General features: G+C 43.3%; 1 protein-coding gene across 2 annotated transcripts; it reads right to left on the bottom strand.

Moving 5' to 3' along the window:
• Positions 1 to 18,141, bottom strand: ZNF12 (zinc finger protein 12). Of its 2 annotated transcripts, XM_019030640.4 has the most exons (5): positions 18,009 to 18,141; positions 16,740 to 16,804; positions 9,135 to 9,261; positions 8,789 to 8,884; positions 1 to 4,145 (listed from the first exon to the last, which is right to left on the bottom strand). In XM_019030640.4, the coding sequence occupies exons 2-5, from the start codon at positions 16,752 to 16,754 to the stop codon at positions 2,290 to 2,292; spliced, it is 2,094 nt and encodes a 697-aa protein (XP_018886185.2). In that variant the 5' UTR covers positions 16,755 to 16,804; positions 18,009 to 18,141; the 3' UTR covers positions 1 to 2,289. The 2 variants fall into 2 exon arrangements, with proteins under 2 accessions (XP_018886185.2, XP_055202502.1); XM_055346527.2 differs by lacking the exon at positions 16,740 to 16,804 and having other exon boundaries at positions 18,009 to 18,124.
• Positions 18,142 to 18,357: the final 216 nt, after the last annotated feature.

Raw genomic sequence — 18,357 nt, 5'->3', positions numbered from 1 at the left:
TTTACAGTTTTCAAATATTTTACTGAAAATGCATATTGTACAATTAATGTATAATGACACACCAGTGTGAGAAACCTCCATAGGTATCATTTCCACAAATATGCTATGAATATAGAGTTCCTACACAAAACTATACAACTTACCAGATGTAATTCCTGTTACGTACCATACTCACAATCATCTTGAAGAATATGGAGAAAAAGTGCTGAGTGACAAAAACAGGAGCTGTGTGTGATTTTAATAAATGGAAAACACGGCATTTCAGCTCAGTGGTAAAGCAGTAAATCAATCCGATGATTAGCTATCAAGTAATCATGTGAGAGGAAACAAAATTAGATCTTTACCTCATACTATATGTTGTCAGCTAACACTGTAGCAGTGGTATATGAATCACATAAATTACCTCAAACAAAATTTATTCCATGTATTAGAGAAAAGGAGGTATGCCTAACATTGTGTCACGTTCCAAAGGTGAATTTTGCAGGTCAACGATATGACAGTTCAAGGAAGCATACATTTTATTGTTTCAAGTTGATTTCTAATGCTCAAACTATTTACGTCAAAATTTACAGAAAATAAATCTCTATATCAACAGCTTAAAATAAATGACTTACCTAAAGTCCACTTCTGAACTGCATAACTCCTATAAAGGTTTAAGTCTGTACCAATTAGAATGTCTTCAGTTATTAGTAACAGAGCATCCTAAATCAACTGGCTTAAAAATAAGTTTAGTCTCTCACAAAAGAAACAGTCCAAAGGAGGAGTGGCTACAAGGCTGGTTGGTTTGGTGGCTCAAAGACATCATCCAGGTCTCAGGGTCTTTCAGTTTTTCTGCTCAGGCCATGATTAAACTATAATCCATTGTTGAAAGATGGTTACCAGGCACCACATCCAGACAAGGTACTGTTCACCACAAGATTCCACTTCCCTTTGCTTGAATCCTTGGGCCTTTGAGAAAACCTTTTCCAGAAGTAGTCTGTCAGGTACATCCTTTGTTTTATGTCTAGAATTGGGCCCTGTGACCACTGTAAATCAACTGCTGGCAACGAGTAGGGGAGTGTCACTGGTTAAAACTAATCAGGATTTATCTCACTTCCTTTTGAGGATAAATGGAAAACCAAACTCAGCCAGCAGAGTAAGGGAGTGACTAAGAAAGTCACTCAGCAATGTCTGCCACAAACCCTTATTAGAATGTGTTCTTAATTCATTCAGTAACAGGAAGGAGTAGAGCACAAGGTTTAAAACCAGTCCGATATCAAATGAAAACACAGTGAATTCCTATGTTACACAGCATTGTGCTCTGCACTGTTATGTAAGTGTCCAAATAAAAAATAGTAGAAAAAAATAATAGATACAAATGGGAATATTCTAAGTATATCTTAAAACTGTATAGAGTGCAATGATTTTCTCACTCCTGGAAAACTGGCATTATTAATTTTAAATTACCTAAGCAAAGTTTTCTATCTATTTTATACATGGATATTTATCTCTCTGGCTGACTCAGATACAGTTGAAAACATTATAAAAACATTGGTCCTTTAGAGCTGATACTGTTCATTAAGAATGATCAAATGCATTAAATCCTAGAGAAGAGTGCAAGAAAAAGTATACTTTATACCTATCAAATGATATTAATGTAGTGCTGTTTAGAATACTCTTACTATATGAATTACAAAATTAATAAGGATACAACGTTTTTTCAAACATGATTCGAAGTGAACATACAATTCCTGTAATGTAATGTAATAAAAACAACCCTCTCCCCAAACATAAGTCCTATGTTCTTTGGGAACTGCTTACATGAGTTTAAGGTTACCGACTTAACTAGCTATCCTGATGACTTTACAGTTTCTATTTACACAAGGAGTATGTTTATTCACAGCAGGAATCTTCTATTTCTTTTTTTTTTCTTTTCAAGTTTGCTATTGTATCAGAAACATATCTTTTAGTATTAACAGTTTCCAAAGGATTATGTCTTCCACATTCCTTATATTGATAGATTTCCCCTTGGCTATGAATTCCCTGATATGCAAAACAGTTCCAATCCATGGTGACATGTATATACATTCTTAATATTTATAAATTTTTACTTGTCTACAGTCTAGTATTGTTATACCATGTGGTCTTGTTATAATCATGGTTTCCATTCTGTGAGTCTTCAGCTTTTACACAAGGGGATGTCCACACTAACCTGTGTGAACTCTCTGATGTACAAGGTGTTTGACTTCAGGCAGGAGTTTCTGATTCACTATATTGAAAGGGTTCTCTGATATAAAATGAGGTCTGACTTCAGAGAAGCCTTCCCACATCTATTACATTCATATTGCCTCTCCTATGAATTCTCTGATGGCTGTTGAATGCTGATTTGTGGTAGAATTTTTTTCCACATTCAGTACACTCATAGGGTTTCTCTCCTGAATGAGTTCTATAATGTACAGTGAGGTATGACATCCGAGAGAAGGCTTTTCCACACTCATTACATTCAAAGGGTTTCTCTCCTGAATGAATTCGATGATGTATAGTGAGATAGGACATCTGAGAGAAGCACTTCCCACATTCATAACATTCGTAGGCTTTCTCTCCTGTGTGTGTTCTCTGATGTCGATTAAGGGCTGAATTCTGGCAGAAGGTTTTCCCACATTCACTACATTCATAGGGCTTCTCTCCTGAATGAATTCTATGATGTATAGTGAGGTATGACATCTGAGAGAAGAATTTTCCACATATATAGCATTCATAGGGCTTCTCTCCTTTGTGTATTCTCCGATGTCTACAAAGGGCTGAGTTCTGGTAGAAGGTTTTCCCACATTCACTACATTCATAGGGTTTTACTCCTGAATGAGTTCTATGATGGATAGTGAGGTATGACAACTGGGAGAATAACTTTCCACATTCATTACATTCATAAGGTTTCTCTCCTGTGTGCACTCTCTGATGTCTCATGAGGGCTGAATTCAGGTAGAAGGTTTTTCCACATTCATTACATTCATAGGGTTTCTCTCCTGAATGAGTTCTATAATGTACAGTGAGATATGACAACCGAGAGAAGAATTTTCCACACTCATTACATTCATACGGTTTCTCTCCTGTGTGGGTCCTCAGGTGGGTCGTGAGAGTAGACTTGCGGCAGAAGCATTTCCCACATTCACTACACTTGTAGAGTTTCACACCTGTGTGAATTTTCTGATGGTCATTAAGTGCTGACTTCTGCGAGAAGGTTTTCCCACAGTCATGACAAACGTAAGGTCTCTCTCCTGAATGTGTTCTCTGATGTTGTGTGAGGTGTGTCTTCTGGCAAAAGGATTTTCCACAATAACTACATTCATAGGGCTTCTCTCCTGAGTGAGTTCTCTGATGCTGAATGAGGTGTAACTTCTGGTAAAAGTTCTTCCCACATTCATTACATTCATAGGGCTTCTCCCCTGTGTGTGTTCTCTGATGCACAGTAAGGGTTCCCTTCTGGCAGAAGGATTTCCCACACTGATCACATTCGTAAGGTTTCTCTCCTGTGTGAGTCCTCTGATGTATAATAAATTTTGACTTTTTACAGAAGGATTTCCCACATTCACTGCATTCATAGGGCTTCATTTCCATATGAGATGTCTGATGTACAGTGAGGTCCGACATCTGGAGAAAGGCTATTTCAGATCCATTCCACTTATAGGGCTTTTCTTCCATGTGATTAACAAAAACAGTGTCCTTTTGGAAGGCTTTCTGGCATTCAATATATTCAAAAGGTTTCTCCAAAATACGAATTTTCTGATAAAGACTTTCTTCGTTTAGAGTATAAGGTTCCCCATTTTGATTAAATTCATAAGCTTGATCTCCTGGATGAGTTTTCTCAAGCTTAATATGGAGGAGTGATTTCCCACATCCACTACATTCATCAGCTTTCATTCTTGCATAGCTTCCATCACTACTAATATATTCTGAAACAGACGTTAAACACTTTTCACATGAGTCACAGAGGCTATTTTTATAGGCTATTTTTCTTGAAGGAACAGGGTTCGTTTCTACATCAAAAGTTTTACCAGGAACATTACCTCTCTCTTCAATCAGGGTCTCAATGAACACAGTTTGCCTTGAAGGTTTATTTTCCTCTTCCTGGATTCTCTCTATTAGGTCATCAGTTTGCCAGACTTCATCTAAAGAGAAACAAAATTAACCAACTTTTGTACATCTTCCTATATATATGTGATATGGAATGAGATTCATGATTTGTACACAAGCATCTCATTGTGAGTAGATGCTAGCTTCATGAACAGATGAAAATAATTCCAAGTGTACTCTTCTCCTTTATTCTTTTGCTTAAAATTACACACACACACAAACACAAACACACACACACACACACACACACACACATCCCCCTCTAGGAATGGAGAAAGGGGGAAGTAAACTGACAAAAACACATGCACTTTTGATCTACTTTATATTTTGTTCAAAACTGGGAATAGAAGATAAAATATAACACAGAACAATGACTGGTAGGCGAAGAATGCTGGATGAATGGCTGACAGGGTAGAGCGATAAGGAGTGCTGTTGGACAAGGAGGGTCATAAGATGTTTTCAATTAGGGATTCATTTAGGGGGAGGTAAAGCTGTACTTTATACCACATCACTTCATACCAAGTTGAGAGAGATTACAATTTAAGGCATTAGCACTGTATACTAAGATTTTTGTGGTAGCATTTTCACTAGACTACATGCCTTCTTTCCTCATTCCACATAGTAGAATAAACTAAATTGCCTCATGTTTAAAGGAACAGCCCTATAACCAGGGCATTCGCCCTGTAATTCTGTTTCACTTGGATGAAGAATCCCAGGAATGTATATATATATCCTACAGGAAATATAAAATAGTCCACAGAGCTATAGGCTTATCTTGTGAGGATAGCGATGAGATCAACTGGAAACTTTAGTATTCTAATGATGCTATGATTTAATGCTAAACTCATTCTGACCATGAAATTCTACTTGTTCCTATTTGAACAGTATATTTAATAGCATGAACTCTGGTGAGGTGACCTAGGGCAAGCTACTTAGCAATTCTCTGTAGTCAGTATCCTTCATCTGCCAAATGGAGATAATGGCACCTACCTCATAAGGTGGTTGTAGGATTGCAGCAGTTAATGCAGTGCTCAGAGCAGCATCTGGCACAAAACACATGCTTGATAAGCTTAGCAATTATTCTTCCCATCTTTCAATCTCCTGACCATTTGCTTAAGCCAGTCCCACCCTGACATACTACCATCACTTAATTCTCAGTGTGAGTGCTTTCCCACTCCTGAGTAGCATTTAGTGTACAAACCTTACAAATCAGATCCCTGGCCGGGCGTGGTAGCTCACGCCTGTAATCCCAGCACTTTGGGAGGCCAAGGCGGGCGAATCACTTGAGGTCAGGAGTTTGAGACCAGCCTGGCCATGATGGTGAAACCCTGCTCTACTAAAAATACAAAAATTAGCCGGGCGTGGTGGTGGGCACCTGTAATCCCAACTACTTGGAAGGCTGAGGCAAGAGAATCGCTTGAACCCAGGAGGCGGAGGTTGCAGTGAGCCGAGATTGTGTCACTGCACCCCAGCCTGGGTGACAGAGTGAGAATCTGTCTCAAAAAAAAAAAACAAAACAAAAAGAAACAAACAAAATCAGATCCCTTACCATGCTCCTAAAATAACAATTTTATTTTTACTTACCTTAGAAGTGTCTGGATGAACCTGACTACTGTACTTGCTATCATGCACATTAAGTGAAACGATATCAACCGTAACCCCTATAACCTGTGCTTTCCCTGAACCCACTGCCAAAATATCAACAGATCAAATGAGAAAAAAATCTGAGAGACAATACTTTTCACCACCTGGGATCACTATATGATTCCAAGCTAGGATGACAGTCATCTAACAAAAATATTCTGTTGCAGGAAAAGCAAGCTATTTGTTGCACAAGGAGGGTCCTAAGATAAGTCCAAGTAGAGAGTTGTTTTGGAGGAAGTGGGTCTGCACTTTACACCTTCTCATGTCACATCAAGCTGGGAGAGATAGGTCATGATCTATCTCTTATCCTTGCCTTATGCTACGATCACTGTGTGCCTGATAAATGCCCAGCACATTTCACCTACAGTCTCCACCCTTATTGTTTCACTCAGTTTGCTTGACTTCCTGCCTTCATCTTCTCAAAACCTACCTTTGTAGGGGATTTCCATGCTTGAAAAAAATACTTCTCAAATCCTTTCTCACCTCAATTCCATTTCCCCTTGAAGTTGACAATACTGTCTATAGAATCATTTTAATACAAAGTGACTCAGCCTTGCATTGGAACATCAGCACTCCATGTAAAATGCTGAGTTTTAATTACTTCATGCAGCGCTGTTCTCTTTTTTTTTGAGACGGAGTCTCGCTCTGTCACCCAGGCTGGAGTGCAGTGGTGCGATCTCAGCTCACTGCAAGCTCCGCCTCCCAGGTTCAAGGGATTCTTCTGCCTCAGCATCCTGAGTAGCTGGGACTACAGGCATGCGCCACCAGGCCTGGCTAATTTTTTAGTAGAGACAGAGTGTCACCATATTGGCCAGGCTGGTCTCAAACTCCTGACCTCATGATCCGCCCGCCTCGGCCTCCCAAAGTGCTGGGATTACAGGCGTGAGCCACCACGCCCAGCCCTTGTTCTCTTTTCCTAACCACAACCTTTCTCCTAGGAAGGATGGTCCTATTTCCTATTTCCTTTGAACCTCTGAATAAAAATCAGAGAAGCTGTTCTTAATCTGGATCATATAAGTATTTTTCCACTACTTGCAAAATATATGGGGATGTGACCCAGGCATGCATTCTTTCTTTTTTCTTTTTTTTGTAGAGACAGGGTTTCACTATGTTACCCAGGCTGGTTGCAAGCAATCCTCCTGCCTCAGCTTCCCAGGGTTGGGATTACAGGTGTGAGCCACCACATTTGGCTCAGGCATGCATATTTAGAAGTAACTGCCTGTAAATTATTTCTGAATGGATGGACAAGAAAGTTCTTTCACCTGTCTAGCTTCTCAGATAATCAAAGAAAGAAAGAAATATTTCTCTCTGTTACACACTACATCAAGGGATAACATGCCCCTTTCCTTACAGGACTATGATCCAAGAGCAAAACAGCTCAAGCAAAATATAGACACTATCGAATAACAGATTACTTAATCAGACTCCCTTCTTTATCCTATCGTCCCTAGGTGAAACTGAAGTCGAGGGAAGGGAGATACAGAAGTCATGATAAAAGTCAGGGAGGGGTTGAAGATTTGAGGTCAGACTTAAAGAATGTGTTATGTGGGGAAGGAAAGCACACCCTAATGAAATGTAAAGCTGTAGGGACAATAGTATCATGAAGAGAAGACATTAGGAGTGTGGACCAAACGGAGTTTAGTGAGAGTTTTGGGGAAACAACAGAAAATTACTTTTTCCAGGTAATACAGGCCTAATATTGTTGAGATCCTTAAGGGACAAGGAATTAAAATTCCCTTTAGGAAGTAGAATGTAACCAACTATAGGCTTATCTTGTGAGGCTAGCGATGATATCAACTGGAAACTTTAGATGAAGACATACTGCAAATCCAGCTAGGACTCATAGCAATCCAGGCATGACAGCATCTAGTCTTTGTTTACATTAAGTCAAAGGAAACTGAGGATATACAGAGGACAATGAAGACATTTCACACTGGACAAAATCCAGTAATCCAGAGAGATCAGTAATATCTGATGAGAATTTCAGTGGTTTCACAGGGACCACTATAGAAGAAGAAGAGATTAGTATAGTTTAGTAAATAAAGGCAGGTGGAAAGGTGATTAGTAATTATAATTTGGAATAGGTCATGATCAATTTCCAGGCCTGATGAGAACAAGAGCAGCTCTGTAACTGCTATCACAGAAAATACCAGACTAGAGCCCAGGCTCAATGGTGGTAGAGATGTCATCCTGGGTGCGAGCAACATAAAATAAAAAACAAAGCCTAAAGACTTGGCACTGGAGGCACCCTTTGAGAAACTCATAATGCGAGGAAATCACAGTAGGTAGAAACAGACCCTTTAAAGACATTTCTGGAGGTGGTGGAAGCATAAACCAGACTTCATTTATGTATATAATACTTACTAAGCACCTGCCATGACAGGGTATCATTCAAGGCATTGGGAACAGAACAGAAAATAAGAAACAAGATGAAAACGAGCATTTGGTTAAAGAGGGAGACCCAGGTACTGCAGTCACCAAATTTCAGGAGGGCTGGGTCTCAGGAATGAGCAGCACTGTCCAATGAAGCACAGGTGCACATGACAAGTGGCAGGATCCACTGGCTTAGGCACAGGATGGGAACTTTGGAGTCTAACCTCAAAGAAAGAAAAGTACAAAGTAGAACAGGGTACAGAAACAAGTCACAGGCACTGCACGGTAAAGATTAAAAAAAAAACCGGAAGTTACACGAAGAACACAAGAATCACATAAGTTATTTTTAAATGTCAGACTTATAACACCTAAAAAATCCATGATAATGGTTTCTGAAAATGCTAGAAGAACAAGCAAAGACCCAAAGTTTAAGAGAACAACAGAAGTCACTGGAATTCGATTCTTGGGAGTGGCAAGCACAGAAAAGCTCCATAAACATAAGTTCTTACGGGGAAGGAAGAAGGCTTTGGGAGTGAGATTCAGGTTCACAGAGCATATAAGCAACTATTTCTAGTCACTTCTAAAGGTTCGGGACCATTAAAAAATCCCTGGGAAAAACACTCCCAAGTTACCGATCTCCTCACTGCCTCCACTAACACACCTGGATAGCTCTGAAGTAGGAATTCTCCTTCTACTATCCATGGCTCTTCTCCTTGCTCCAACTTGCTGATAACATCCGGTTTGATAATGTGATACCCTGTTAATGAGAAATGAAAGAGAACTTGAGCCCAGGCCGGTTGGCTTCAGGGTCTCTGTCATACGGGGAAAATTCCATTTGTGCCTTATCAAAATCAGAACTTTTCACGGGGGAGATCAAGACCAAAATGCCCTGCCTGGTGCCCAAACACAGATTACTCACATTTGTCCCATCAAATTTTAAGTTAAAGTCATAAAATGTGTGAGAAATCCCATATATTTTAGCAACTGAGAAAGCAAGCTATCCTCACCCACAGAAACTAGATTGCTGTAGTTCTCCAGCATCACATCCCTGTAAGTTATCTTCTGCTCAGGATCCAGCTGCTGCCATTCCTCCTGGGTGAAGTCCACAGCCACGTCCTTGAATGACACTGACCCCTGAAATGGCACCGTGATTGGAATTGGGTGACGTGAAATAGGCACATAGGTACAAGATCTTAGCATGCTCACTGGCAAAATTAACCATGAACACTGTATACCTTTATTTTATGTTACAGACTGTCAAAGGGAAACAAACATATCAGAAATACACTGTTCTGGGGTTCATTCAGTATACATCAAACAAAAAACAAAAAACAAAAAAACTATACTGGGATTGCACGGTGAGCCAGAAACAATCCTGGCTGTTGGGAACTCTAACACCAGCAGGGACGAATCTCACCCCTGAGGAGCACAGGCCTGGGGACACTCACAGAACCCCAGGATGCACTCTGCTCCTTTGCACATTCTTCAATTTGCTTCTAGAACATTAATAGTGTTGGTTCTCTTCTTACCTCCCTGGTCACTCCTTCTCAGTCCCTTTGCTGGCTCCTCTACTCCAAGTCATCCTGAATGTTGTGGGCCCTATGGCTGTCTTGAGTCTTTCTCTTTGCTGTCTGTACTTGCTGCTTTGATGGTGAGCCCTCTTCCTGGCTAATTTAATTACCATCTATACACCAACATTTTCCAAATTTACATCATCAGCCCAGGCCTCTCTCCTAAATTCCAGATACATATGTCCCAGATGGCAAACTCAACATCCCTGAAATTCAATTGCTGTTCCTGTTCAAACCTGCTCCAACCATAGCTACTACTGGAACCAACCCACAATATTTGACACAATTACCAAAATAACAAACAGGCTGGGCAACACACATTCTAGTTTTTATTTTTACTGCCAAGTGACCAAGCCTACAGCAGTTCAGAATGCAGCCTGTCACATGAATTATCAGTAATAGCTTGGTTCAGGTTTTCCTAATTCCCAGCTGGGAACCCCAAATTTCCTTTCTTCCCATGGTACACGTTCTAGGAGAAAGGAACATTCCTGAGGAGGAACAGACAGCTGACCTGGAAACTGTCAAAACCACATCTATAAATGTGTATCTTTTGAATAAAGTGTCCCATTCACAAGTACTCACACTAGCCATTATAACTGTTTCCTTTAATATCATCCCCTCTAAAATAAAGAGAATAATGCTACCTATACATAATACCAGCATTAAATGGACTAATCCACGAAAAGCACTTAGCATAGTTTTTTGGATAAAACACATACTTATCAATGAAATCTACTGTTATTGCTGACTTTCTACTGTGGCTCTGACCACTTTCCAAATTAGGACAGAAAATTAACCACAAAACACAGAAGTTTAAACAACTGAAGGTTATGTGGTTGTTATTTATGTAATTGGCAAGAAAGAATCATAAAACAGTGTCTGTGTGTTAAGAACAAAGAGGCTGAGATGATTTCAAGAAAATATAGTAGCAGGAATGGTGTAGAAGGTGTGGAAGGAAAGGCCATGTCATGTTCAGAGCTACGTAAGATGATGACAAACTCCTGATGTTGACTGAACACCTTGGGTTTCATATGTGGAATGACTGGAATGATCCATGAGTGCAAGCTGGGTTCTACTGACTCCCTGAGATGCCATGCCACTCTCTCCCATTTCTAGATACAGGCGTATCCACAGACAGGCCTGGCTGGCCTGGGAAGGATGAGGGTAATCAGGGCTGAGAGTGTCCAGCTGCTGATGGGACACACGGTGGGGGAAGAAGTGGGTCCCACCCCAGCCAGATGAATCCAGGTGCAGGACTGCCCCAGCAGGTGATGAGAACTTCCTGGGGAGCAATAGCTGAGCTTCCAGAAACTCTGTGCACACTTTGTTCAGACGTCATCCACCATGAGGATCGGGGGAGTCTGGAAGTTCACGTATGGCATTGCCCTGCCTTGCTGAGCAATAACAACTTGTTTATTTCTTAGGAAAGTCAGCCTGGTTTCCTTTATTCAAGTGGTAGGTCCCTGCTTACTATGTCCACCTGATATTTGTCAGGATGGTCACTGTGCAATGGGTGAAAACGGGCAAAGGACTTTCAAGAAGGACTCATAAGAGGAAAAATGTGAAGAAAGTCATCAGTTCAGGAAAAGTCACAAAAGGAAAGCAAACAAATGAAAGTAGATGAGTAAAGAGACCACATATATCTATGACTACAATAAGTGTGAACACATAAAATCTCTATTTTATTTTCGACTTTTTAAAAAATCTCTATTTTAAACCACAATCCCTCTTACAATAAAAATATGCCAGGGACGGCCGGGCGTGGTGGCTCATGCCTGTAATACCAGCACTTTGGGAGGCCGAGGTGGGCGGATCACGAGGTCAGGAAATCGAGACCATCCTGGCTAACACGGTGAAACCCCAACTCTACTAAAAATACAAAAAATTAGCCGGGCGTGGTGGAGGCGCCTGTAGTCCCAGCTACTCGGGAGGCTGAGGCAGGAGAATGGCGTGAACCCGGGAGGTGGAGCTTGCAGTGAGCCGAGATCGAGTCACTGCACTCCAGCCTGGGCGACGGAGCAAGACTCCGTCTCAGAAAAAAAAAAAAAAAAAAATATATATATATATATATATACACACACACACACACACACACACCCATATATATACATATGTGCCAGGGACACGATCTTGACCAGAAACATACTTAGAAATAACCAAACCATTTCAGTCACACTTCTGTCCTATAGATCGTATATATTTGTTTTTGAGTCTTTCCATTAAGAGATTCTAAGTGATCTTCCTGAGAAAGAATATTTCATTCTTTTTAGAATCCCATTAGCTAGGAGAGTCCTCTGTCTAGCATCTCAGCTAGACACCCTTGAGTGTCGCTGACTCAATCCCCTCAAACCCCCACTGCATTTGTTTTTCACACTGTCAGTCTCTATTAATTTCAGCTTTTCAACAGATGACACGCTTTCCCAATTAGAAGGCTTGAAGTTCTCCGTAGGACAAAACCAAAACTCAGTCCAGCACTGGGGGCTCCTGGGTCCATCTGGGTATTTATCTGCATTCCCATCCCTCAGTCTCTTAACAGGAAGTCCAAATTCTAAGGTAGAAAAAATCTCACCAGCCCTCCAGGAGACTTACTCAGGCCCCTAATGCAGGTCTCCTGAGTGCCTTTACAAGCCTCTGCCACTAACCCGAATTATTCCAGGGCTGGCAAATGCCACCTTTCCCTTCCTTGAATGACTGAATCACAATACTTTGATGGTGCATTCATTTGTTCGTTTGTTTGTTCGTTCATTCATCCATTCATTCATTCGAGACAGGGTCTTGATCTGTTGCCCAGGCTGGGGTGCAGTGGTGCAATCATAGCTCACTGCAGCCTCATATTCCTGGGCTCAAGTGATGCTTCTGCCTCAGCCTTCCAAAGTGTTGGGATTACAGGTGTGAGCCACTATGCCCGGCTGAGGATGCATTTAAAATCAGACTTCTGCTTCATCATCACTTCAGAGTTTCCCAGGCATTGACCAGAACGACTCCCATGATCTCCCATAATTACATTCATGAATTACCTCCTCCAAGGAGAACATAAGCACCTTGAGAGAAAGAAGTGCCTCCTAAAATCATATCCCAAACCCCAAGACAAATGATGTTAGTGTCTAAGAAAAAAAGACAAAATGCTAGCTGAGCAGAAGGACACAGAGCCAAGCAAGGAGGGAGCTTCCTCTGGGACTCCTGAAGCCCCAGAACAGCAGGTGTCTGTGTGGTAGACTGGCTGCTGCTCTAATTGCTTTCAGCTGAGAAACACCAGTATCATGACACAAGCTCCCCAAATAGTATGTTACATTTACATTTTAAGAAATGAGCTGGGATTTCAGACAGAAGGAAAGGATGGTCCTCACGGCTGGCTGAACATGTGTGGGGGTGGTCAGGATGCAGCTGCTCTCTCCCAAAACCCGGCTCTCACCCCTCACTCTTGGCTGACGAGCTATTTCCCTGAGAAAAGAAGCAAACAGGAATGCTATGTCTACCCTCTTCTCTAACCACCTCATGGGACACCTCCAACTGTTTGCATCTCTGTCCCCTCTGGCTGACTCGAGGCCCCACAGCCATTCTCACTCCTTGGGCAACAACTATTTCTCATTCTCGACAGAATCACCCCCACTATTATCTCTCCCATGAAAACAAAACAAAACGAAAAATCCTTTCTTAACCTCAACTCCTATTCCTGCTACTATCCAATTTCTCTTTTTCCTTTAGGGCAAAATTTCTCAAAAAAAAAAAAAAAAATTCTGAATAGACCAAATTCAATTCTTCTACCACTCTCTCCTAAACCTCTCCAATCAGGATTTCCCTTACAGATCCAGCCACAGGGCCTCAGAGAGTCACATGACCTCCCCTGAGCTAAATCCCAGCACTATTTCTCAGTCTTACTTGGGCTGGACTCTTAACAGCATTTGACACAGTTGATCACCTGTCCCTGAAGCTTCTCATTCCCTTGGCTTCAGAAACTGCACGCTCCTGGTTCTCCCTCTAGCCTGATCAGTAGCACCTTCCCAGTTCCTCCTTCTCTACCAGACTGCACATGGGAGAGCACCAGATTCGTCTCCCAAACTCCACACACACACACAGACACACACACCAGATTCGTCTCCCAAACTACACACACGCACACACACCAGATTCATCTCCCAAACTCCACACACACACACACACACACACACACACACACCAGGTTTGTCTCCCAAACTACACACACGCACACACACCAGATTCATCTCCCAAACTCCACACACACACACACACACACAACCAGATTCGTCTCCCAAACTACACGCACACACACACACCAGATTCATCTCCCAAACTCCACACGCACCAGATTCGTCTCCCAAACTCCACATACACACACACACACACACACACACAGATTCATCTCCCAAACTCCACAAACACACACACACACATCAGATTCGTCTCCCAAACTCCACACACACACATACACCAGATTCGTCTCCCAAACTCCACACACACACATACACCAGATTCGTCTCCCAAACTCCACACACACACACCCTCACCAGATTCGTCTCCCAAACTCCACACACACACAGATTCATCTCCCAAACTCCACAAACACACACACACACACATCAGATTCGTCTCCCAAACTCCACACACACACATACACCAGATTCGTCTCCCAAACTCCACACACACACACCCCCACCAGATTCGTCTCCCAAACTACACACACACACACACACACCCCAGATTCATCTCCCAAACTACACACACACACACACACACCAGATTTGTCTCCCAAACTACACACACACACCAGATTAGTCTCCCAAACTCCACACACACACACCCCCTAGATTCGTCTCCCAAACTACACACACACACACCAGATTCGTCTCCCAAAACACACACACACACACACCTGCCTTCTTGATGCTGCCACTCATCGCATACTAACACAGCTAACACAGCTCCCAAACTACACACACACACACACACCCCTACCTGCCTTCCTGATGCTGCTACTCACTGCATACCAACACAGCCCAAATTTTAAACACCTGAAACCTAATTCTGGCCTTTTCTCAAGCCTGCTTTACCCACAGTCTTCCCCATCCCAGCTTCAGGCAACCTCATTTTCGTAGTAGCCACTCTGGGAGTCACGCAAGTGCTTTTCCCATGGGGGAAGCATGATATGACAAACACTTCAGGAGAAATACTCGACATGGGAAATGCAATATGCCTGGGCTTGTGGAGGAAAGTAGCAGCATAGAAAGAAAATCTCTACAACAGTAGAGAGGCCAAAAAATAAGTATTTTGACAACAGCAGGGAGGCGACAGGGGACAGGATAAAAACCATGTAGAATATGACATGAACAAACTCAAAACAATCGCGAGGTCAGAAAATGGACAAGTTTAGAAAGAATCCCATCTTTCTCAATAGGGCTACAGGCTGGACGATGGAACAATGAATCAATAGGAACAAGAGAAGGCATAGGTGGAGGGCTCCAAATAATTATTCTGAACCTGCTGCATCTATGACCTTGAGGGGTCCTTTGGACACACTCCAAAGAAATGCTAAGCAGGTGGCTGGACAGTTCTATGTGGGAGAACCAACACAGAGCTGGTAGTTAGAAGCACAGGAGGGTGACATCAGATAGGTACAGAGTCGTGAGCCAAGAGTGGACACCAACACATGAAGACCAAAGACATCATCAATTTCAGGAAGCAGGCAAGAAGAGAAAGGGCACTGAAACTGACAGAGCAAACTGCAGAGTGGGCCAAGGCAAAGATGCAAATGTCCACTAAGAGCATGTGCTGGATTATTGGCAACCTTTTCGAACAAGGTCAGGGGAGTGGTAGGGACAGGACCAAGACAACATGCTATGGGATAAAATGGGCATCTATGTCAGAGATTTATTATGGTCCTTTCTGCTGTGCAACCCAGATAAACTAAGAGAAATATTTAGGGAGACGGCTTGGCATGGTGGCTCACACCTATAATCCCAGCACTTTGGGAGGTCAAGGTGGCCAAATCACTTGGCACTTGAGGTCAGGAGTTCGAGACCAGCTTGGCCCAAGTGCTTCTGAAACCCCGTCTCTACTAAAAAAATACAAAAATGAGCTGGGTGTGGTGGCAGGCGCCTGTAATCGCAGCTACTCGGGAGGCTAAGGCAGGAGAATCGCTTGAATCAGGGATAGCGCCACTGCACTGCAGCCTGGGCAACAGAGTAAGACTCCATCTTTAAAAAAAAAAAAAAAAAGAAAAGAAAATATTTAGGGAGACTAATTTAAGGGTGAGAAGGCCATTTCTGCAACGGATAGAGCAGTAAAAAGAATCTACCTTTGAGACAACAATGTTTTAGTTACTAGAAATATTATGGGCTGGGCGCAGTGGCTCATGCCTGTAAGCTCAGCACTTTGGGAGGCCGAGGCGGGTGGATCACCTGAGCTCAGGAGTTCGAGAGCAGCCTGGCCAACATGGTGAAACCCCGTCTCTACTTTAAAAAAAAAAAAAAAAAAAGGCCGGGTGTGGTGGCAGATGCCTGTAATCCCAGCTACTCCAGAGGCTGAGGCAGGAGAATCACTTGAACCTGGGAGGTGGAGGTTGCACTGAGCTGAGATTGCGCCACTGCACTCCAGCCTGGTGACAGAGTGCAATACTTGGTCTCCAAAAAAAAAAAAAAAAGGCAAGAATTGCAATGGTTCAAGGGTTATTATTTAGGAAAGCTGTTGATAATGATCTCAGAGGAATCTTTAAAATTCATGCAAAAACAAAAGTGATTCTGCTTACGGTCAATGTAAGTCAAGGAATGGATGGTATTTATCATTTTTTGTGATAAATGCCAAGAACATGAGACGCTTGTACTCTGGCTTCAAGAACTCTTTAAGGATCACGCGATCTGCGCATATGAATATGATAAAAAGGCTTGGTGCTGATGGCTACTGTTCTGTCTGACCAAATCTTGTATCTATTTCTACTTTCCCATTTTAAACTTTGAACCCTTAATCTCCTCCTAAGGTGTATTGTAAATCAGACTAGAGAATAAATACATGAACAGAAATACTCACCAGGGATTTATTCATTTTCTGCTGCTCTTGGAAAAATCTGGAGGACTGTGAAAGCGGAGGCAGATCTGGGGAAGGAAAACCCGAGCCATGGCGTTATGAGTGGTCTGGGCTGCCAAGGCGGTCATCTCCCGCCTAAAACCTACACAGAAAGTTCCAAGAAGTACATCCTGTGGGAGACTGTCCCTTTAAGCCTTCAGAAGGGATTGGAAAATGATCAGGAGGGGGACCGATCTGCACATTTGAAACTCACACATGGCTACCCTGTGACTGAGTGGATGAGATTTTCATGGTGAATGAATACTGGATCCTACTGAAATAATCTGCCATCATTAAATGCAAGATTTAAAAAGGAATTCTGGTGACCAGCCTGGCCAACATGGTGAAACCCCATCTCTAGTAAAAATACAAAAATTAGCTGGGCATGGTGGCGGGCGCCTGTAATCCCAGCTGCTCGGGAGGCTGAGGCAGGAGAATCGCTTGAACCCGGGAGGCGGAGGTTGCAGTGAGCTGGGATCGCACCATTGCACTCCAGCCTGGGCAACAGAGCGAAACTTGTCTCAAAAGCAAACAAACAAACAAAAAACAAACAACAAAAAATGAATTCTGTAATACTCATCTATTTTCTTACTCTTTTAAATAAAGATCAGAAAATCCACAGGATGCCCTAAATAAAGGAATACAGTCGGCATGATTGAGTCTTTATTTGCAGAAACTTCAGTGTGCTACTCAAAAGGATCTTTTATTGAAGAACTTACGCTCACTTAACTAGGATACGGGGGACAGAACACTGGCCTGGGAGATAAAACTCCAGAGTTCTACTATGAGCAACTCCACCCACAAAACCTCGGACAAGTCACCCGCCTGCTAAGGCCCTTCCCCTAGCAAATGAGGCAGCAAGACATAGTTCCTGCAGACTGTTCCTGCACTACAACGTATGATTCCACAAGAGCAGACCTAAGGGGGAATCAGCACTTAAATGAGAGAACAGAGGTGCTGACGGACGTTTAGATACGGTCGCAATCTGGAGCAGAGAGAGGAGGAAGGGCTGCTGGGGTGAGCGGGGAGTGGAGACAACGTCCGCAGCTGAGGCTGGTGACACCCCCCACGGCCCCGTAAGCCTCGTCCTCGCCGGACCCTGCCCTCAAACCTAAACACACGTCACTCCTGCAAGCGATCGAGACCCTCCACTGTCCCTCACTCTAAGGTGCCCTACACGCGGTGACTTCACCCAGGCCCTTCTCGCCCCGGGCCCGCAAACCCACGACTTACCCTCCTGGGGCTCCGCAGCCTCTGCCCCACTGCTCCCGACAGGCCGGGGCGGGGTTGCTGTCGCGGGCGCGCGTCTGCTCGCGAGGTCCCTTCCTGTCCACCTCACCAAGGCCGTTCTGCTCCAGAGGGGCCCGGGCCGGGCCTACGGGGCAAATCCAGGCGGGGCGTCCCTCCCAGAGCCCAGATCCGTCTCCCTGGGGCTCACCGTCCTGCGGAGCCGGGGCCGGGCCGTCGAGGACGCACACGGGCCGGGCCCGGGTCCCACCGCCCCTTCGCCTGCGCCGTCGCCACCGCCCGGCCGGCCCCTTGGGCCCCAGCGCCGTGGGCTCCGGGGGTCGTGCTCGGGGAT

Source organism: Gorilla gorilla, chromosome 6, assembly GCF_029281585.2.
Source record: "Gorilla gorilla gorilla isolate KB3781 chromosome 6, NHGRI_mGorGor1-v2.1_pri, whole genome shotgun sequence".
Lineage (NCBI taxonomy): Eukaryota > Metazoa > Chordata > Mammalia > Primates > Hominidae > Gorilla > Gorilla gorilla.
The sequence above is the reverse complement of the archived record's forward strand: the minus strand, read 5'-3'. Positions and strand labels throughout refer to the sequence as shown.